This window comes from Nerophis ophidion, linkage group LG03 (assembly GCF_033978795.1).
Source record: "Nerophis ophidion isolate RoL-2023_Sa linkage group LG03, RoL_Noph_v1.0, whole genome shotgun sequence".
Taxonomy (NCBI): domain Eukaryota; kingdom Metazoa; phylum Chordata; class Actinopteri; order Syngnathiformes; family Syngnathidae; genus Nerophis; species Nerophis ophidion.
The window spans coordinates 2,727,327-2,750,653 of NC_084613.1; the positions used below are offsets into that span (position 1 = coordinate 2,727,327).

The 23,327-nt window shown below is 43.9% G+C and overlaps 1 protein-coding gene across 1 annotated transcript in view; it reads left to right on the top strand.

Annotated features, from left to right (window-relative positions):
- Positions 1-23,327, top strand: part of zfyve26 (zinc finger, FYVE domain containing 26) — an 80,188-nt gene that overhangs the window by 12,293 nt on the left and 44,568 nt on the right. Inside the window, 14 exon segments of the mRNA XM_061893923.1 lie at positions 1,858-2,022; positions 5,048-5,136; positions 5,214-5,365; positions 5,451-5,642; positions 8,564-9,079; positions 9,248-9,397; positions 13,100-13,239; positions 13,317-13,554; positions 16,903-17,166; positions 18,948-19,070; positions 19,139-19,309; positions 19,373-19,612; positions 19,701-19,806; positions 22,062-22,876. Coding sequence (XP_061749907.1) covers positions 1,858-2,022; positions 5,048-5,136; positions 5,214-5,365; positions 5,451-5,642; positions 8,564-9,079; positions 9,248-9,397; positions 13,100-13,239; positions 13,317-13,554; positions 16,903-17,166; positions 18,948-19,070; positions 19,139-19,309; positions 19,373-19,612; positions 19,701-19,806; positions 22,062-22,876 — 3,361 coding nt within the window.

The window sequence follows — 23,327 nt, forward strand, 5'->3', positions numbered from 1 at the left end:
TTAAGGAATCAATAAAGTACTATCTATCTAATGTGAATTTTTTTGTGAATTATATTTATATAGCGCTTTTCTCAAGTGACTCAAAGCGCTTTACATAGTGAAAGCCAATATCTAAGTTACATTTAAAGCAGTGTGGGTGGCACTGGGAGCAGGTGGGTAAAGGGTCTTGCCTAAGGACACAACGGCAGTAACTAGGATGGCACAAGCGGGAATCGAACCTGCAACTCTCAAGTTGCTGGCACGGCCACTCTACCAACCGAGCTATCTATCTACTTGCCAACCCTCACGATTTTCCCGGGAGACTCCCAAATTTCAGTGCCCCTCCCGAAAATCTCCCGACGCAACCATTCTCCCGAATTCCTCCCGATTTCCACCCAGACAACAACATTGGGGGCGTGTCTTTTAGGCACTGCCTTTTGCGTGCCGGCCCAGTCACATAATACCTACGACTTTTCACACACGCAAGTGAATGCAACGCATACTTGGTCAACAACCATACAGGTCACACTGAGGGTGGCCTTATAAACAATTTGTAACACTGTTACAAATATGCCCCACACTGTGAACCCACACCAAACAAGAATGACAAACACATTTCTGGACAACATCTGCACCATAACAGAACAAATACCCAGAGCCCCTTGCAGCACTAACTCTTTCGGAACGCCTCCACCCCCATGTCCCAAATCCCAAATTCCAAGGTGCTGTTTTGAGGCAGGGCTTCACGGTGGAAGAGGGGTTAGTGCGTCTGCCTCACAATACAAAGTTCCTGCAGTCCTGGGTTCAAATCCAGGCTCGGGATCTTTCTGTGTGGAGTTTGCATGTTCTCCCCGTGAATGCGTGGGTTCCCTCCGGGTACTCCGGCTTCCTCCCACTTCCAAAGACATGCACCTGCGGATAGGCCCCTCCCACTTCCAAAGACATGCACCTGCGGATAGGCCCCTCCCACCTCCAAAGACATGCACCTGGGGATAGGCCCCTCCCACCTCCAAAGACATGCACCTGGGGATAGGCCCCTCCCACCTCCAAAGACATGCACCTGGGGATAGGTTGATTGGCAACACTAAATGGTCCCTAGTGTGTGAATGTTGTCTGTCTATCTGTGTTGGCCCTGCGATGAGGTGGCGACTTGTCCAGGGTGTACCCCGCCTTCCGCCCGATTGTAGCTGAGATAGGCGCCAGCACCCCCCGCGACCCCAAAATAGGGAATAAGCGGTAGAAAATGGATGGATGGATGTTTTGAGGCATGTTAAAAAAAATAATGCATTTTGTGACTTCAATAATAAATATGGCAGTGCCATGTTGGCATTTTTTTTCCATAACTTGAGTCAATTTATTTTGGAAAACCTTGTTACATTGTTTAATGCATCCAGCGGGTATCACAATAAAATGAGGCATAATAATGTGTTCATTCCACCGCTGTATATATCGGTATCGGTTGATATCGGAATCGGCAATTAGGAGTTGGACAATACCAGATATCGGCAAAAAAGCCATTATCGGACATCTCTAGTCCTGGTCTCATGTTCTTGGGATGTGTGGGGTTGTAAGAAGAACCAAGCTATCTCCGCGGGGCCCGAGGAATTTAGCAAAATGAAGATTAGTATCTTTTAGACACATTGCAGGCCAAAGCAGTGAAAATAAACAATACTCAGACGAGGACTGTTGCTTAGTCTAAAATAGTTGTTAGACAAGGGATTACTAAAATATGAATTTTGCCACAACATTACAGTCAAGCAGGTGTGCGATGTCAGATCAAGTTATCCGACATGAGAAGAGAAAGTAGACCGTACGGCCTTTGATTGCTCGAGTTAAGTTCAAACTTCAAGCAAGGAAATGTCCTCGCCCTGAATGCAGGTGACCGCACTTGACCTGATCAAACACCAGGAGTTCACCCACCTGAGAGAAATGCTTCGCTCCGAATTCCAGCCTCTGTGTCGCCTGCTGCTGCTGCTGGGATGGACGCATTGTCACAGTCTCAGCTCCGCTCAAACGCTGCTCGCCGTCCTTCATCATCAGCAGGTCTGCACCGCAACGCCACACACTTGACATCAAATATTACACCACACAGTACACACATTACATTACTCTACATATTACATGACACACATTACATCAAATATGACAAACCCTGTTTCCATATGAGTTGGAAAATTGTGTTAGATGTAAATATAAACAGAATACAATGATTTGCAAATCCTTTTCAAGCCATATTCAGTTGAATATGCTACAAAGACAACATATTTCATGTTCAAACTCATAAACTTAATTTTTTCATGGCTGCAACACGTGCCAAAGTAGTTGGGAAAGGGCATGTTCACCACTGTGTTACATCACCTTTTCTTTTAACAACACTCAATAAACGTTTGGGAACTGAGGAAACTAATTGTTGAAGCTTTGAAAGTGGAATTCTTTCCCATTCTTGTTTTATGTAGAGCTTCAGTCCTTCAACAGTCCGGGGTCTCCGCTATCCTATTTTACGCTTCATAATGCGCCAAACATTTTCCATGGGAGACATGTCTGGACTGCAGGCGGGCCAGGAAAGTACCCGCACTCCTTTTTTACGAAGCCACGCTGTTGTAACACGTGCTGAATGTGGCTGGGCATTGTCTTGCTGAAATAAGCAGGGGCGTCCATGAAAAAGATGGCGCTTAGATGGCAGAATATTTTGTTCCAAAAGCTGTATGTACCTTTCAGCATTAATGGTGCCTTCACAGATGTGTAAGTTACCCATGCCTTGGGCACTAATGCACCCCCATACCATCACACATGCTGCCTTTTACACTTTGCGCCTATAACAGTCTGGATGGTTCGTTTCCCCTTTGGTCCGGATGACACGATGTCGAATATTTCCAATAACAATTTGAAATGTGGACTTGTCAGACCACAGAACACTTTTCCACTTTGCATCAGTCCATCTTAGATGATCTCGGGCCCAGAAAAGCCGGCGGCCTTTCTGGATGTTGTTGATAAATGGCTTTCGCTTTGCGTAGTAGAGCTTTAACTTGCTCTTACAGATGTAACGACCAACTGTATTTAGTGACAGTGGTTTTCTGAAGTGTTCCTGAGCCCATGTGGTGATATCCTTTAGAGATTGATGTCAGTTTTTGATACAGTGCCGTCTGAGGGATGGAAGGTCACGGTCATTCAATGTTGGTTTCCGGCCATGCCGCTTACGTGGAGTGATTTCTCCAGATTCTCTGAACCTTTTGATGATATTATGGAGCGTAGATGTTGAAATCCCTAAATTTCTTGCAATGTCACTTTGAGAAAGGTTGTTCTTAAACTGTTTGACTATTTGCTCACACAGTTGTGGACAAAGGGGTGTACCTCGCCCCATCCTTTCTTGTGAAAGACTGGGAAGCTGTTTTTATAGCCAATCATGGCACCCACCTGTTCCCAATTAGCCTGCACACCTGTGGGATGTTCCAAATAAGTGTTTGATGAGCATTCCTCAACTTTATCAGTATTTATTGCCACCTTTCCCAACTTGATTATCTGCAAAAAAAACCTAAAGTTTATGAGTTTGAACATCAAATATGTTGTCTTTGTATCATATTCAACTGAATATGGCTTGAAAAGGATTTGCAAATCATTGTATTCTGTTTATATTTACATCTAACACAATTTCCCAACTCATATGGAAACGGGGTTTGTACATTATACACATTACATTTCATATTACCAGTACGCACATTACATTACAGTACATTTCACATTGCATTTTACATTGCGATGGGATGGCGACTTGTCCAAGGTGTACACCGCCTTCCGCCCGATTGTAGCTGAGATAGGCACCCGTGACCCCAAAGGGAATAAGCGGTAGAAAATGGATGGGTGGATGGATTTTACATTGCACAAATTACATTACAGTACATACAGTATATATTATATATTACATTACATGATGCTACATGACACATTACATGCATTATATTACATTACGACCACACATGACATGATATTAAATTACACGCAATAAACATGACATTATATCCATTATTACCTGATTGTGTGTGTCAATCTAAAGTAAGCATTCTTATAGTACAATTGTACCTTGCTTGTGATGGGTATTGAGGTTAATTTGTGTCTATTACGAAAGCTTTTTTATTTTATTTTTTACACTAAATTTATTTAACGGTAACTGAATTTTTTGTTCGAATTTTGTGAATAGAATTATGCTGACAATCTCAATGGAAAAAAAATATTTGTTTTAAAAAACAGTGTATAATATTCATTTTGAAAACATTTAGCTTAAAAAAAATCTGTATTTAAAAATTAAGTGTAAAAAACTTGTCAGCATGGTTGAATGTAAAAATTTCAGTTTACAAAATTCAATTGCAAAAAATTGAGATACATTAATTCAGAGACAAAAAAAGCTTTCATAATAAAGACTTAAAAAATCAATGCTGAAAAATTCAGTGTAAAAAAATCAGTATTTAAAAATTCAGTGTAAAAAAAAAAAATCAGTGCATAAAATTCAATGTAATTGTCAGCATAATTTAATGTAAAAAAAATTGAGTTTACAAAATTCAAACACAAAAAATTCAGAGACATAAATTAGGAGACAAAACAGCTTTTGTAATAAAGACTTAAAAAAATCAGGGCAGAAAAATTTCTGTATAAAAAAATCAGTATTTAAAAATTCAATGAAATTGTCAGCATAATTTAATGTAAAAAAATTCAGTTTACAAAATTCAAACGCAAAAAATTCAGATACATAAATTAGGAGACAAAACAGCTTTTTTAATAAAAACTTAAAAAATCAGTGCTGAAAATTTCAGTGTAAAAAAATCAGTATTTAAATATTGTGGGTAAAAAATTCAGTATTTAAAAATTCTATGAAATTGTCAGCATAATTTAATGTAAAAAAATTCAGTTCACAACATTCAAATGCAAAAAATTCAGGTACATAAATTCCGTGACAAAAAAAGCTCTCGTAGTAAAGACACAAATTAACCCCCATAATAAAATATAACTGTCTTTTTTTACGTATGTTTTTGTCGGCCTTATTTTGTTGTTGAAGTGACTTTTTTCCCCTTTGTAGGCATCAGCCAATGACTGTGTCCTGCAAGACTTTGCCAACCTTTTGTCCTCCCAGCTTAGAATTCTTGAGTGGTGTAAAAACAACAACCCGTGAGCATTGGATCCAATTCTAATATACAGTATTTGTATGAGTATCAGTTATTGTAATGATGCTCTGTGGCTTCCAGAGGTCTCTCCATGGAGGCTTTGCTGGCGCAGCTGCACGCTCTCGACAACCACTCGGCACTTTACATTCTGCATTCCTTGACCCCGCTGGCTCGCTTTGAAGAGCGGCGCATTCTGGATCTGCTGCAGCGAGCGCCAGATTCGCCAGGAAGTGGTCAGCCTTTGTCTCGCCTCGCTTTTCTCGTGCTCGATGAAGCTCCAGAATAATAACGCACACCATCTTCTCTACTGCCTTGCAGCGGACACTGAGGCCAATTGTCCTCTAAGTCCTGCTGCACAGAGGAACACAATCTTGTTCCAGGGCTTCTGCACCATGAAGTACGCCATCTACGCTCTGTGTGTGAATGCCCACAAGTACTCAGGATGCAGTAAATGCCGACCCAAGCAGCAGGAAGAATCGGAGCCCGGCCGTGCCACGTCTTTCTCAGAAGGTTTGCACTATCCGAGTTTTTTTTGTTTCATACAGTCAATAAATTAGAGATTATCTGATTATCGGCTGGACCGATGATCAGCATCAATATTTGGCATTTTGACATACGAACCCCGTTTCCATATGAGTTGGGAAATTGTGTTAGATGTAAATATAAACAGAATACAATGATTTGCAAATCCTTTTCAAGCCATATTCAGTTGAATATGCTACAAAGACAACATATTTGATGTTCAAACTCATAAAATTAATTTTTTTTGCAAATAATAATTAACTTAGAATTTCATGGCTGCAACACGTGCCAAAGTAGTTGGGAAAGGGCATGTTCACCACTGTGTTACATCACCTTTTCTTTTAACAACACTCAATAAACATTTGGGAACTGAGGAAACTAATTGTTGAAGCTTTGAAAGTGGAATTCTTTCCCATTCTTGTTTTATGTAGAGCTTCAGTCCTTCAACAGTCCGGGGTCTCCGCTGTCCTATTTTACGCTTCATAATGCGCCACACATTTTCCATGGGAGACAGGTCTGGACTGCAGGCGGGCCAGGAAAGTACCCACCTCTTTTACTACGAAGCCACTTAGTTGTAACACGTGCTGAATGCGGCTTGGCATTGTCTTGCTGAAATAAGCAGGGGCGTCCATGAAAAAGACGGCACTTAGATGGCAGCATATGTTGTTCCAAAACCTGTATGTACCTTTCAGCATTAATGGTGCCTTCACAGATGTGTAAGTTACCCATGCCTTGGGCACTAATGCACCCCCATACCATCACACATGCTGGCTTTTCAACTTTGCGTCGATAACAGTCTTGATGGTTCGCTTCCACTTTGGTCCGGATCACACGATGTCGAATAATTCCAAAAACTATTTGAAATGTGGACTCGTCAGACCACAGAACACTTTTCCACCTTGCATCAGTCCATCTTAGATGATCTCGGGCCCAGAGAAGCCGGCGGCGTTTCTGGATGTTGTTGATAAATGGCTTTCGCTTTGCATAGTAGAGCTTTAACTTGCACTTACAGATGTAGCGACCAACTGTATTTAGTGACAGTGGTTTTCTGAAGTGTCCCTGAGCCCATGTGGTGATATCCTTTAGATATTGATGTCGGTTTTTGATACGGTGCCGTCTGAGGGCTCGAACGTCACGGTCATTCAATGTTGGTTTCCGGCCATGCCGCTTACGTGGAGTGATTTCTCCAGATTCTCTGAACCTTTTGATGATATTATGGAGCGTAGATGTTGAAATCCCTAAATTTCTTGCAATGTCACTTTGAGAAAGGTTGTTCTTAAACTGTTTGACTATTTGCTCACACAGTTGTGGACAAAGGGGTGTACCTCGCCCCATCCTTTCTTGTGAAAGACTGAGCATTTTTTGGGAAGCTGTTTTTATAGCCAATCATGGCACCCACCTGTTCCCAATTAGCCTGCACACCTGTGGGATGTTCCACATAAGTGTTTGATGAGCATTCCTCAACTTTATCAGTATTATTGCCACCTTTCCCAACTTCTTTGTCACGTGTTGCTGGCATCAAATTCTAAAGTTAATGATTATTTACAAAAAAAAATAAAGTTTATGAGTTTGAACATCAAATATGTTGTCTTTGTAGCATATTCAACTGAATATGGCTTGAAAAAGATTTGCAAATCATTGTATTCTGTTTATATTTACATCCAACACAATTTCCCAACTCATATGGAAACGGGGTTTGTACGACCTAGGAAGGACAGCAGGGTCATCGTCTCCTCGATCATTTATTATTGTTCGTGCAGGTTGAAGTGTTTGGCGTCCAACTTTAACGTCTCATTCATTTCTTGACATATTTGGTATGACGATTTTGCCACCACGGAGCCCTCCTTCACGCAGTTTCCCAAGCAATTTCCCATATTTATAAATGCAATTGTTGACTTTTCTTTTAGACCAGGGGTCGGCAACCCGCAGCTCTGGAGCCGCATGCGGCTCTTTAGCGCCGCCCTAGTGGCTCTCTGGAGCTTTTTCAAAAATATATGAAAAATGGAAATGATGAGGGGGGAAAAATATATTTTTTGTTTTAATTTGGTTTCTGCAGGAGGACAAACATGACACAAACCTCCCTAATTGCTATAAAAGCACACTGTTTATATTAAACATGCTTCACTGATTCCAGTATTTGGCGAGCACCGCTTTGTCCTACTAATTTTGGCGGTCCTTGAACTCACCGTAGTTTGTTTACATGTACAACTTTCTCCGACTTTCTAAGACGTGTTTTATGCCACTTCTTTTTCTGTCTCATTTTGTCCACCAAACTTATAACGTTGTGCATGAATGCACAAAGGTGAGTTTTGTTGATGTTATTGACTTATGTGGAGTGCCAATCAGACATATTTGGTCACTACAAGCTAATCGATGCTAACATGCTATTTAGGTTAGCTGTATGTACATTTTGCATCATTATGCCTAATTTGTAGCTATATTTGAGCTCATTTAGTTTCCTTTAAGTCCTCTTAATTCAATGTATATCTCATGACACACTATCTGTATGTAATATGGCTTTTAATTTTTTGCGGCTCCAGACAGATTTGTTTTTGTATTTTTCATCCAATATGGCTCTTTCAACATTTTGGGTTGCCGACCCCTATCTTAGAGACACGTAATAAAGATGTTCGTGGAATCCCCTGATGTTTTTTGGTGCTATATTAACCACAACATTAGTTATGTTGCTACTGGTCTAACATTTTCTCTAAAATAGTGTTTAAAAAAACACTTAAAGCCTTGTCCAGCTGTTCACTGACATATAATTCATGTTTGACCAATTTTTACTGCAAATGAATATCGGCTCTAAATATCAATTAATGGCCTCTGTGACTATTAATAATCGGTATCGGCCTTAAAAAACATATTGGTTCATTGCTACATTAACTGCATCATTCTCTCCCCTTTAGATCACAACTTGCTCTTCCAGCACTACCTCTCAGAGTGCCAACTGTATCTGGAGGCCGTGCCCGCCATGTTTCGCTTGGAGCTGCTGGAGAACATCTTCTCACTTCTCTTCCTTTCAAGCGCCGACTTTGCCCCGCGAAGCTCCAAAGATGGGACTATAAACGCCACCGATGCCGAAGCCCGAAAGACTCCAACAGAGGAGGACTTAAGTGGCCGCCATGCTTACCTGGACCTGGGCCACTACGTCCAGGGCTGCAGGGGCTTCCTGGCGGATGTGGTGGCCATGGAGGGCTTTCTTAAGCTTCTTAAAGAAGGGCTGGAGGGCATGTGCTTGCTCGGCCAGCAGGAAGGGCAGGAGACGGGCACAGCACTCCACAGAGAGGCGGAGGTGGCGGAGAGCGTGGGCTGCTCTGTGGCGGCCGGGACGTTCGGCGCCCGCCTGCAGAGGTTATCCAAACGCACCGCCGAGGCTCAGTGGAGGCTGCAGATCATCACCAGCAATCATGGCAGTGGAAGTGGTGAGATGGTCCATCTTTTAAAGGGGAACTGCACTTTTTGGGGGGGAATTTTGTCCATCGTTCACAATGTTCATACGTTTTTGTTTTTTTTCCACTCTAACTCGTAAAGAAACGTGGCAAAAGTCGGCTAACAATGGAGTAATGGGAATCGCTCTTTAAAAATTGCAGGGTTAGAAGGTCCCCTACGCTCGGCAGGCGTCAGTAGTCTCTCTTCTTTGGAACGCAGCAAGAGCTCCAGTTTGAGGCGAAGCAAGAAAGCTACAGAGAGACAAGCTTCTGTGGAGAAACACAATGGAGAAGTTAGCACAATTACTTCAGGTACAGTTTTGAAGCGGTACATACTCTATATCAGGGGTGCCCACACTTTTTCTGCAGGCGAGCTACTTTTCAATTGACCAACTCGAGGGGATCTACCTCATTTATATATATCATTTATATTTATTTATTTATGAAAGAGACATTTTTGTAAACAAGTTAAATGTGTTTAATGATAATACAAGCATGTGTAACACATATAGATGTCTTTCTTTCACAAAGACAAGAATATAAGTTGGTGTATTACCTGATTCTGATGACTTGCATTGATTGGAATCAGACAGTAATGATGATAACGCCCACATTTTCAATTGGAGGAGAAAAAAAGTTGTCCTTTCTGTACAATACCACATGAAAGTGGTTGGTTTTTGGCATCTAATTCATCCAGCTTCCATACACTTTACAAGAAAAACATTGGCGGCAAATTCCGTAGCTTGCTTGATTGACATTCACGGCACCCAAGGGTCTTGTGAGATGACGCTGGCTGCTGCCAGTTCATTATTATGAAAAAATGACAGAGAGGAAGGCGAGAAACACTTTTTATTTCAACAGACTTTCACGCTGTCCCTTCCGTCAAAACTCTAAAGGCCGACTGCACATTTCCTATCTTCACAATAAAAGCCCTGCTTCATGCTGCCTGCGCTAACAAAATAAGAGTCTCGGAAAGCTGGCGTGCACAAGTGATGTGCACGCCAGCTTTCTGAGGGATCGCTTGTGCACGCCAGCTTTCCGAGACTCTGTATTTAGTTAGCGCAGGCAGCATGAAGCATGGCTTTTATTGTGAAGATAGGAAATGTGCAGTCGGCCTTTAGAGTTTTGACGGAAGGGACGGCGCGAGAGTCTGTTGAAATAAAAAGTGTTTCTCGCCTTCCTCTCGGTCATATTTTCATAATAATGATCTTGCAGCAGCCAGCGTCATCTCACAAGACCCTCCGGTACCGTGAATGTCATTTAAGTGACGTCTTGGTGAAGATTGATGATCACTCATTTTTAGGTCTATTTTTTTAAAAGCCTGGCTGGAGATCGACAGACACACCCCCCGCGGTCGACTGGTAGCTCGCGATCGACGTAATGGGCACCCCTGCTCTATATTGACAAAAGTATTTGACATGTGAACTTGAAGTGCCATCCCATTCCTATCCTGGAGCATTCAAAGTTTCTTTCACTGGAACTAAGGGGCCAACCCCACACCATGATTCCTCCTCCACCAAATTTCACACTCGGCACAATGCAGTCCGAAATGTAGCCGTGGAGAGGCGGAGCCGGCAGTCCGACAGCGAGGCAGAGCACACATAGCTCGGTTGGCAGAGTGGCCGTGTTGCAACTCGAAGGTTGCAGGTTCGATTCCCGCTTCCGCCATCCTAGTCACTGCCGTTGTGTCCTTGGGCAAGACACTTTACCCACCTGCTCCCAGTGCCACCCACACTGCTTTAAATGTAACTTAGATATTGGGTTTCACTATGTAAAGTGCTTTGAGTCACTTGAGCAAAGAGCTATATAAATATAATTCACTTCCCTTCACCTCACCGTATCACCTCACCGTAGCCCGCTGCAAAATGGCGGCAAGGAGGCGTGGCCGGCAGTCTGACAGCGAGGTAGGGCACGCCGGAGCCCGGCCCAAGATGGCGGCGAGGAGGCGTTCGTGATTGCGACGTCGCTCCCAGCTCGCCCCGCCTCACCGCTTGCTCGCCGTCCACGTCTCCTCGCCGCCATCTTGGGCTGGGCTCCAGCGTGCCCTACCACGCTGTCAGACTGCCGGCCACGTCTCCTCGCCGCCATCTTGCTGGTCGCCGTAGCCCGCTGCAAAATGGCGGCAAGGAGGCGTGGCCGGCAGTCCGACACCGAGGTAGGGCACGCCGGAGCCCGGCCCAAGATGGCGGCGAGGAGGCGTTCATGATTGCGGCGTCGCTCCCAGCTCGCCCCGCCTCGCCGCTTGCTCGCTGTCCACGCCTCCTCGCCGCCATCTTGGACCGGGCTCCAGCGTGCCCTACCTCGCTGTTGGACTGCCGGCTCCGCCTCTCCACAGTAGCGTTGTCCTCGCTCCAAACCCAGACCCGTCCATCAGATTGCCAGATTGAAAAGCATGACTCATCAGTCCAGAGAAGGTGTCGCCACTGCGCTATAGTCCAGTGGCGACGTGCTTTATTTACACCAGTGGTCCCCAAACTTTTTGTAGCTGTGGACCGGTCAACGCTTGATAATTTGTCCCGCGCCCCGGCGGGGGGGAGAGGGGGTTTGGCATGAAAAAGGGAGGTGTTTTGGGTTGGTGCACTAATTGTAAGTGTATCTTGTGTTTTTTATGTGGATTTAATAAAAAAAAATTAAAAACAACTATAAAAAATCCTTCTGCGGCCCGGTACCAATCGAGCCACGACCCGGTGGTTGGGGACCACTGCTTTACACCACTGCATCCCACGCTTTGCATTGAACTTGGTGATGTGTGGCTTAGATGCAGCTGCTCGGCCATGGAAAGCCATTCCATTAAGAGCTCTCTGCGTACTGTACGTGGGCTAATTGGAAGGTGACATGAAGTTCGGAGCTCTGTAGCAACTGACTGTGCAGAAAGTCTTTGCACAATCAGAATAGTTTTTTATTGCTATTTTTCGGGTTCACAAACTAGGAATATTTCATAAAACACATGTAACACTGATGGGTAACAAAATGAGCTGTGCCTGAGATATCAGATCTTATTATTGTTCGTGTGCCTGATGGCCGAGGGGGAAAAACTGTTCCGGTGGCAGGAGGTGTGGGTCCGGATGGACCGTAGTCACCTACCTGAGGGGAGAGGGCGCTTCAGCATCCGCTGACCCCTCTCTGTCAGTTTACGTGGTCTACCACTTGGTGGCTGAGTTGCTGTTGTTCCCAAACTCTTCACTTTTCTTATAATAAAGCCGACAGTTGACTTTGGAATATTTAGGAGCGAGGAAATTTCACGACTGGATTTGTTGCACAGGTGGCATCCTATGACAGTTCCACGCTGGAAATCACTGAAAGCGGCCCATTTTTTCACACATGTTTGTAGAAACAGTCTTCCTGCCTAAGTGCTTGATTTGATACACCGGGCCAAGTGATTAAGACACCTTATTCTCATCATTTGGATGGGTGGCCAAATACTTTTGGCAATATAGTGCATTTACTATATGCATGCATGCATGTGTGTATGCACACACGCAGACATATATACTGTATATATGTATGTATATATGCATATATACATACAGTATGTATGCATATATGTTTTTATTTATCATATAATATATTATTACTGTATACTTTAAAAAGCATATATATAGTATGTATGTATATATGTTTTTTATTTATAATATAAAAAAAATATATTATATTTAACGAATTTAAATAAAATGGTCCAAATGTGTGAATGTGAGTGTGAATGTTGTCTGTCTATCTGTGTTGGCCCTGCGATGAGGTGGCGACTTGTCCAGGGTGTACCCCGCCTTCCGCCCGATTGTAGCTGAGATAGGCACCAGCGCCCCCCACGACCCCAAAAAAGGGAATAAGCGGTAGAAAATGGATGAATGGATATTATACACTGGGTGTGAGTTTTCCTTGCCCTTATGTGGGCCTACCGAGGATGTTGTAGTGGTTTGTGCAGCCCTTTGAGACACTAGTGATTTAGGGCTATATAAGTAAACATTGATTAATTGATTGATAAACTCAGATTTAGTAAGCGATTTTTGTTTTCAGAGGAAGGACGAGCGCACGTCGAAGGTGTCTTGTATCCGCCATCCTGTCCTCACAGCTGGTTGATCCCCGCCATGTTGTCTCCTCCGGAATCTCTGCTTGTGTCCTGCATCCGCCGCGGTAACTTCATGGAAGCACATCAGGTTACTACGGCAACCATGTTTTGGTCACTTGTCGTGGTACCAAAGCGATATTCTAACACCGGCGTGTCCGTGGACAGGTGTCTCTGGTGTTCGACCTGGAGGCCTCGGCCTCCTGCGGGGAGCTGGCCTTCATGGAGTGCTACAAAGAAGTCCTGGTGGAGCTGGGCCGGGTGGAGCAGAAGATGGAGAGCCAGTCCTTGTCGTCGTCCTCGTCATCCTCTGAGGGCTTGGGAGCCACGTCTGGAACAAGTCGGAGCAGGCTGGGCAGCAGCGGGCTCTTGACTCTGCAGGCTATTGGAAGTGCTGCGGCCGCAGGTACGACATTTACTGTTTGCATCTCATTCCATCAGGGGTGTCAGACTTCCTTTTATTGAGGGCCACATCGCAATCATGGCTACTATAAGAACGCCACTCATAACAATGAATGGATATGATTATTAACGTACAATAGCCTCGTTACACAATTCTCAATAGGCAAATGTTTTTTATAATTATATTTACAGTCAATGTACAGATTGATGGTTAAGTCCACGTGACAAGCAGATATTTTAATTAGGGCTGTCAAAATAAAGCACTAATTAATTTAAAACCTCCCTTCACTCCGACGCTTACCAAAGGCATGCAGTAAATTAAGGCCTGCGCTTGTCAATTTGAGTGTGATGTAAGGATACCATCATGAAAAGCAAATTTAATAAAAGCGTTATTATGGTCTTACCTTTACTTATAAATGAAGTCCATGGGCAGCTCCATCTGATCAAAAGCATCGATAACTTGTTTATAGAAGTCTTCCTTATCTTTCTTCAGTTTTAAAAGTCTCTCTGTCCCGATGGAGATCTTCCTTTATTACCTCCTGCTTCGATTGAAAGTCCAGTTTAGAAAACTGTTTTATTTTAGATATGTAATCCTCCATGTTAAAAGTGCAAGCGAGAGGAAAAACTAAACAATCGCTGCTCACTCTTGCTGCTTGTTGTCACTTCTTCTGCAGCCGAGTAGTCGCAAGAAGGATCACTAGCGCCCTCTACCACCAGGAGGCGGGAGTCATTTAATGACTCATATTTGACACACGCAGCTACGGTATATTAATAAAACATAGTTGCTTACTGTTCTTTTTAGCATATTCAATAGCTTGGACCTTAAATCCTACTGAATAGCTCTTAATCTTCTTCCCTTTATGCGATTTCAAATGATTGAAATCAGCCTCCTCCATTTTGAAAATGATGACAGGTGAAGTGTCACTCGTGACGTGACGAGTTTGACCCGGCGGAAATTCTAGACATTTGCTAATTATTTGGTGAAACGAGTTTGGCCCAGCGAAATTTCTAGACATGCGCTAATAAAAATAATATTTTGCGAAACGAGTTTGACCCGGCAGTAATTCTAGGCAGGCGCATACTATATACCCGGCGGCAATTCAAGGAAATACGGTGTTTAGAAATGTAATCGCAATCAATAGCAGTTTGTTCATAGTAACTCAAAATTAATTGCGAATATCACAGATAAATATAATTTTTCGTCATTAATAAATGTATCCTAAACAGATGACTTTCAAGTTTTTATTACCGTAACTGGACAATTACTTTGCTTTAACTACATTACATTACCTGCAGTGCGATGGTGTCTTGCCAGATTTGGTATTTTTTAAGAATACAGAATTTGTATTCCTGCTGTAGGAGAACTTGCATTCAAAGGAGAGGAGCTACACCATGTTTAGATACCAGTTCAACGCATTAACACAAAATGAGTGTTAATGGTTTGATCGTCAAAGATGTTAGATAATGTAATCTGGGATATTTCTACCTGAATAAATACTTCTGATAAAAAAATACTTATATTGTGTATATATAAACATCGGGAACACAAAAGGGTGACAAAAGAGCACAGAGCTACTGCCACCAGCAGCCACTACAGTGGCGCCATTAAATAACGTGTAATGGTGGTTTTTCGTCAAATTTTGTATAGATTATGTTTTACAGACCGTTTTAAAGGCCTACTGAAATGAGATGTTCTTATTTAAACGGGGATAGCAGGTCCATTCATTTGGCGATATTGCCATATTTTTGCTGAAAGGATTTAGTAGAGAACATCCACGATAAAGTTCGCAACTTTTGGTCGCTAATAAAAAAGCCTTGCCTGTACCGGAAGTAGCAGACGATGTGCGCGTGACGTCACGGGTTGTGGAGCTCCTCACATCTGAACATTGTTTACAATCATGGCCACCATCAGCAAGAGCGATTCGGACCGAGAAAGCGACGATTTCCCCAGTAATTTGAGCAAGGATGAAAGATTCGTGGATGAAGGACTAGGGAAGAGAAAAAAAAAGACGGGGGCAGTGGGAGCAATTCAGATGTTATTAGACAAATTTACTACTAGGATAATTCTGGAAAATCGTTATCTGCTTATTGTGTTACTAGTGTTTTAGTGAGATTATATGGTCGTACCTGTACAACCTGAAGGTCGGCCCCGCACCTTTCTTCAGCACCAGTCGACGGGTGGTGGCGATGCCATCCCTGCCCTTCGCAAGGGACCCTCTTCGAAACACGATCTTTCAAAATGATGGCTGCATAATACACTGTACTTTGTGTTTGTGGTCCAATCCAACCGTGTTCGCTTGACATCTCTGTTCCATAGTAAAACTTGACTGTCATCTTTCGGAAATGTAAACAACGAAACACCGGCTGTGTTTGTGTTGCTAAAGGCGGCCACAATACACCGCTTCCCACCTACAGCTTTCTTCTTTGACGTCTCCATTATTCATTGAACAAATTGCAAAAGATTCAGCAACACAGATGTCCAGAATACTGTGGAATTATGCGATGAAAACAGACGACTTATAGCTGGGATCGGGCTGGAACAAAATGTCCTCTACAATGCGTGACGTCACGCGCACGCGTCATCATACCGCCACGTTTTAGCAGGATACTTCCGCGTGAAATTTAAAATTGCAATTTTGTAAACCAATGTGTTGCAATGTTAATATTTTATCATTGATATATAAACAATCAGACTGCGTAGTCGCTAGTAGTGGCTTTTAGAAGGCCTTTAAGCTCATTTCTGACCATCTTATCAGGATACACCGCTTTGTGGGCGGTCTTATTTACGTGCCTCCACTTACACTGGTTCTTCTCCCCCATTAGCCATGTTGTAGTTTTTAGCGCTTCCATGTGAAGTCTACTGCCGGATTTAAATTAAAACGCTACTTTGTTTTAGAAAAGGCAACAGCGGAGGATGAATGTGCATGTATGAGCCATTTTGCCCCAGAACAAGAGCATCAAGAAGAAGAAGGAATTTAGTCACTACAAAGGCAGACTCGTGCAAAGATCTTTGAGTAAACCTTTACCACATATGGAGATATCTGCTGATGTAATGAGGGACAAATATGTCATGGGCTCGTTCAGATTGCTTTATAAATATCTCTGCCTTGCCTCCTTGGTTTCATTTGACATCGTGCAGATCCCAAATAGACAAAAACAGGTACCATCAGGTAAGAAAAGTTTGTTTTGCATACTTGCACCCCTATAAATGATGTGAGGGGCCATGCTGACCCTTGGCTTTGACTCCAGTGCCTGAGATGGTACTTGATAAACTCCTGATTAATTAACCACTACACTAAATTTAGAAACTTAACCATACCTGAGTTTATACATAGTTTGGCTCTGCTTGCAGGTGTGGCGTTCTACTCCATCTCCGACATAGCCGACCGCCTCCTCAGCACGCCGGCTCACCCACTGCCGTCCCTGGAAGAAGGCTACTGGTCGAGCAGGTGCTCCACTAAGCCGACTGGGCTGGTGGGCACGCTGCTGGAAGAGCTCAGCCCGCCTGCCATGGCCGCCTTTGACCTGGCATGCTGTCACTGCCAGCTCTGGAAGACGTCCCGGCAGCTGCTTGACACCGCCGAGCGTCGCCTCAGTACCAGCCTGGATGCTCGAGGTATGAGCCAAACATTTAGTGCACACACTGCAAAATGTCAGTGTTCAAAAACAAAAAAAAAAAAATACAAAAATGTGGGGTATTTTATTTGAACACAGCACAGTTTTCTGCCGATAGAACAAGAAAATTCAGCCTGTCAAGACTTTCCAAAACAAGTAAAATTAAAGCTGCAAGCAGCGATGGACAGGACCGACTTTTGCTGGTGTTTCCTGCCTTTAACCATTCAACATATCTTTACCTGCACATTACCTACCTTCCCTGCATCCTGGGGTCACACAGGTGCTTCTTTCTGTCACCCATACACGCTGGTGCTTCCTGCCATCATCCAGACAACATATCTTTACCTGCACATTACCTACCTTCTCTGTATCCTGGAGTCAAACTGGTGCCTCCTTCTTTCACCCAGTCAACATATCTTTACCCGCACATTACCTACCTTCTCTGCATTCTGTGGTCACGCTGGTGCTTCCTGCTTTTAAGCGGCCATCTTGAGACGGCAGCAGCGCAGCAGCGCTGATGTTCTTTGAAGGCTCGTAAAATCAAAACCGGAGCAGTTAGAAAAACTCTTTCCGCAACTTTTAATCAGAAGGTTTCAATCGCTTTTTTGTGCGAGTTTGAAGCCCGACACAAAAAACACGCTCAGAGGAGATAATGTTTAATAGAAGGTGACTGGTTTTTCCAAAACTTTTGTTTTGAAGGGGTAATTGCCAACTTCCTGTTGTATTTTGCTGAAGGATGTCAATGAATGAAATGTAGGTCTAAGTGAGACCTACATAGAGGTTTCATATCTCTACAACATTCCTACCGGAAGTTACAAGCAGTTTTTTCTGTGTTTCCTTCCTAGGAGCAGTTTTGTCTGATTTTTATTCCTAGGGGGCGCTAGAGCGCAATTGTGAGTTTTTTTTATTATTAGATCGCAATTTTTGACAGTCCTGATGTGTGTGTCCAGTTTGTTGAGTTTTGAAGCATTTTAATGGGGTCAAATTACAGCTCAAAAAGGCAAAAATTTAATTTTATAGGAAACTTTTGTTTTGGAGGTTTTTTGCCAACTTCCTGTTGATTTTTGCTGAAGGAGGTCAGTGTATGGAATCTAAGTCTAAGTCAGAGCTACATAGAGGTTTTTGTTTCATGTCTTTACGTCATTCCTAACAGAAGTTACAAGCAGTGTTGTCTGTGTTTTTTCCTAGGGGGTGTTTGAGCGCAATTTTGAGTTTTGGGTTTTAGTTTTTTGATTAGATAGCAATTGTCGCCAGTCCTGATGTGTGTGTCAAATTTGGTGAGTTTTGAAGCATGTTAAGGGGGTCAAATTACAGCTCAAAGAGGCGGCGGTATAATAATAATAATAAATCCTTAGAAATACAATAAGGTCCTCTGTCGCAAAGGTCCCTAAAAATATGGCAGCGCCATGTCGGCATTTTTTTCCATAACTTGAGTTGATTTATTTTGGAAAACCTTGTTACATTGTTGAATGCATCCAGCGGGGAATCACAACAGAATTAGACATAATAATTTGTTCATTCCACCACTGTAGATATCGGCATCGGTAATTAAGAGTTGGACAATATCGGATATTGGCAAAAAAGCCATTATCTGTAATTGTGGTCTTACATAAGGATTGGAAATGATAGGTAAAATTCCCCAAAAAGTGCAGTTCCCCTTTAACTGTCAGGTTAAAAACAATATACAGAGATTGTGATATTAATGGGATGTCTGTGTGTGCGGTTGGGAAACGCCAGAGTAAACCTATGCTGTGCATGTCCGACCTTCATGTGCTTCCCCAGGAGTCACAGTGGAGCCCAAAGTCCTTGCTTTCCACAGCATTGCTGGATTTCCTCGGGTTTTACAACAGATCAGCAAAGTTCTTAACCATTCCACCACCAACAAGAGCACAGTCAAGACGTCAGGTGATTTCCCACCGCCGTAGGTCTCCCGCTTCCTGTGGTACCGTTTGTGCTTTCAAGTGTGTTCTTAGAGGATGCCGCCGAGGAGCCGGCCTTCGCCGGTCCGTTTGGCTGCTGCATCCAGGAAGTGCTGCTCTGCTGCCACCCGGCGCTGAGCGAAGAGTGCATCGCCGGCCGATTGGGTCTGAACCGGCATTTGGAGAACACCCTGCAGGCGCTGAGCTCTTCAAGCGACGGAGCAGGTGTGTGCAGTCTCAGCAGCCAGGCTTTTGTTTGCGTGTTGTGAAAAGGTTGTTGTGTAACAGAAAGCAGCATGGCAGCATCAAGTTCTCTTGTGGCGCTGCTGGTGGATCAGGCCAACCTGAAGCCACCCGAGCTGGACTCTCACCCGGTGCGCTCCGGCATGCAGCAGCTGCTCCGCTCTCTGGACCAGCTGTGCCCCTTCGAACCCGACGGCGAGCTGGACCGGCCCGACTTTGTGCGCACTTTTCTCAACTACGTCCAGACGCTGGCGGCTGTGCTGGTGCGAAGTCTCGCTGCCGAGGGTCTGTAGACTGACTGGAGGACATGGTCTAGGGAGAAGAATGTGGCTGCTACTGACTTGTGTGTTTGTTTGTTGGTTATTGTTCACAGACCAAAGCAGTGAGGTCAAGCTGGGGAATCCATTATTGGTGCTGCTTCAAGATCCAGCTCAGCTGCTCTCTCACCTGCTGTTTGAGCGACAGGTGTCTCCTGACAGGTACGCTCGCTGTCAGCAATCCCTTATCAGCCAACCTCCGCCTATTTTTAGTCAAACATAAAAACACAAAACCAATGAAGATGGCATGTTGTGTATTTCGTAAATAAAAAGAGAATACAATGATTTGCTAATTCTTTTCAACTTATATTCAATTGAATAGAATGCAAAGACAAGATATTTCATGTTCACACTGAGAAACTTCATTTTTTTTTGCAAATAATCATTGGTGCCAAATGTTTTGTGAGAGTGTGTGTGTTTGTGTACGGGACCGACGTTTATTGTGCCGTTTTAAAGTGTACTTTGATCAATTTAGACCAGGGGTCGGCAACCCGCGGCACAGCTCGGTTGGTAGAGTGGGCGTGCCAGCAACTTGAGGGTTGCAGGTTCGATTCCCGCTTCCGCCATCCTAGTTACTGCCGTTGTGTCCTTGGGCAAGACACTTTACCCACCTGCTCCCAGTGCCACCCACACTGGTGTAAATGTAACTTAGATATGTAAAGCGCTTTGAGTCACTAGAGAAAAGCGCTATATAAATATAATTCACAATTCACTTCACTCTTTGATCACTCTAATGTGGCTCAGCTGCATAATTGCCGACACCCCCGATTTCCAGAGTATGCTTCCCCCAGCAATCACCCGGGACCAACATTCTCCGATTTTCACCTCGTCGATAATATTGAGGGCGTGCCTTGATGGAAATGCCTTTACAAACCTCTAAAACTTGTTGTCGCGCCCGCTTTTACACACTGCTACCTGCGTGCCAGCTGGTCACATGTAGTATGCTGCCTCTGTTGATAAACGTAAGGGACTGCAAGACATACTTGGTCAACAGCTATACAAGTTACTCTGAGAGTTGTGATACAAACAACTTTAAAACTCTTACTAATGTGCGCCACACTGTGAATCCACACCAAACAAGAATGACAAACACATTTCGGAAGAACATCCTCACTATAACACAAATTAAACACAACAGAACAAATACCCAGAATCCCATGCATCCCTAACTCTTCCGGGCTACATTATACACCCCGCTTGCAGATAGATAGATACATAGATAGTGCTTTATTGATTCTTTTAGGAGAGTTCTCTCAGGAAAATTAAAATTCCAGCAATATATATAGTATGCGTCTACCTAGAATTACTGCCGGGTCAAACTCGTTTCGCAAAATAATTAGCGCATGCTTAGCATTAGCGACGGCTCAGGATTACCGCCGGGTCAAACTCGTTTCGCAAAATATTATTTTTATTAGCGCATGTCTAGAATTTCCACCGGGTCAAACTCGTCACGTCACGAGTGACACTTCACCTGTCATCATTTTCAAAATGGAGGAGGCTGATTTCAATCATTTGAAATCGCATAAAGGGAAGAAAGATTAAGAGCTATTCAGTAGGATTTAAGGTCCAAGCTATTGAATATGCTAAAAAGGACAGTAAGCAGCTATGTTTTATTAATATACCGTAGCTGCGTGTGTCAAATATGAGTCATTAAATGACTCCCGCCTCCTGGTGGTAGAGGGCGCTAGTGATCCTTCTTGCGACTACTCGGCTGCAGAAGAAGTGACAACAAGCAGCAAGAGTGAGCAGCGATCCTTTAGTTTTTCCTCTCGCTTGCACTTTTAACATGGAGGATTACATATCTAAAATAAAACAGTTTTCTAAACTGGACTTTCAATCGAAGCAGAAGGTAATAAAGGAAGATCTCCATCGAGACTTTTAAAACTGAAGAAAGATAAGGAAGACTTCTATAAACAAGTTATCGATGCTTTTGATCAGAAGGAGCTGCGCATGGACTTCATTTATAAGTAAAGGTAAGACCATAATAACGTTTTTTTTATTAAATGTGCTTTTCATGATTGTATCCTTACATCACACTCAAATTTATAAGCGCAGGCCTAAATTTACCGCATGCCTTGGGTAAGCGCCGGAGTGAGAAGAGGTTTTAAAATAATTAGCGCATGCTTGCCTTTACCGCATGCCTTTGGTAAACGCCGGAGTGAGAAGAGGTTTTAAATTAATTAGCGCCCCGGTGGCAATTCAAGGAAATACGGTAATCATTTTCTATATCGCACAGAGACAAACCCGCGTCATATCGAGTATATTGATATATCGCCCAGCCCTATTTTCCCTGTAAATACATTTTCCTTCTCATAAAACATCAACATTCAGTTGAGCAGCTCATTGCTTTTGACGTACAAATAAATTCCTGTTTGGCGCAGTGATGTAGTTTCTCTTTGCGTCTTTTGTTTGTCCAGGTTGCTGTCACTCCTGCGAGAGTCGGGGCTCGGCCTCAGCGTGCAGCAGCTGATCGTCCAGCGCTGCTGCAACATCCTGCCTGTGTGGGCCAACTTTCCAAACCCGCCCCGAGTCCAAGACTCCAGTCAAGCCAAAAAGGAAGACTCTGTGTTCGGTGTGGACGCTCTGTCCTCGCTGCTCCAGAGACACGCTAAAGAGCACGTGTCCACGCTCATGATGGTCGACCATCAGTCCGACGTCAGCTCTGAGTCGTCGTCCGCAGAGGAAAACTCCTCCGCGACCGCCTCGCCCTCCTCCTCCCCCGCCTCGTCTTTCCTGCTCACGCCCTCCGCCCTGGCCTTCCTCAAGTCTCGCTTTCCTCTGGTGGCCCTGCTGGCGTGCATGAGCGCTTGCAAAGGCGAGAGCGCCCGCTCCCAGCCCTCGGGATGGTCCGGGTATTTCCGCGCCGGCCGCAAAGAGGCCGTGCTGGATGGAGATCAGATCGCCAAGGAGGCCGACAACCTCCTAAAAGACTTCCCCATCCTGCGGGCGTACCTGCACGCCATGGCAGAACCTGTGCTGGGGACCTCCTTCTCCGACGGCGACGACGCCTCCGCAGGACTCGGAGGGTTGGTGTGCGGGAAGCCAGTCCTCAGTCTCCTGCTGGCTGGGCCTCAGGAGGGAGTCGCCCAGGCTGCAGCGGCCGAGGCTTTCCAGCAGGCGCTGTGCTCCAAGGACCTGCGCCGAGCACTCAGGCTGCTGGAGCTATACGGGCCTGACTGCCCCCAGCAGGGGGCGCTGAGGGACCGACTGCTGGCCTGGGCTGCCTTAGAGGGTGAGACACACTCTTTGCTGTTACATAAATTTAACTGTTACACCTGAGCCTCCAGGAAGTGATCGACCTTCATAACGACCTTATTTAATTATTATTTATTGACATACATCAAGAAAACCAACTTTGAGGACAATATATAAATTGTGTAATTTATCCTCACGCTTAACCCGTTTTGGCCGCAAATGTTAAATCATAATAATGAGATGAAACATCATAATTATGAGATCAGAAAGTTGAAATTATAAGATAAAAAGTAATCTTTGAGGTAGAAAGTAGAATTTATGAGATAAGAAAGTTGAATGTATGCGATAAAAAGTCATCTTTGACGTATAAAGTAGATTTTATGAGATAAGAAAGTTGAAATTATGAGATAAAAAGTCACCTTTGAGATATAAAGTAGATTTTATGAGATAAAGTTGAAATTAGGAGATAAAAAGTAATCTTTGAGATA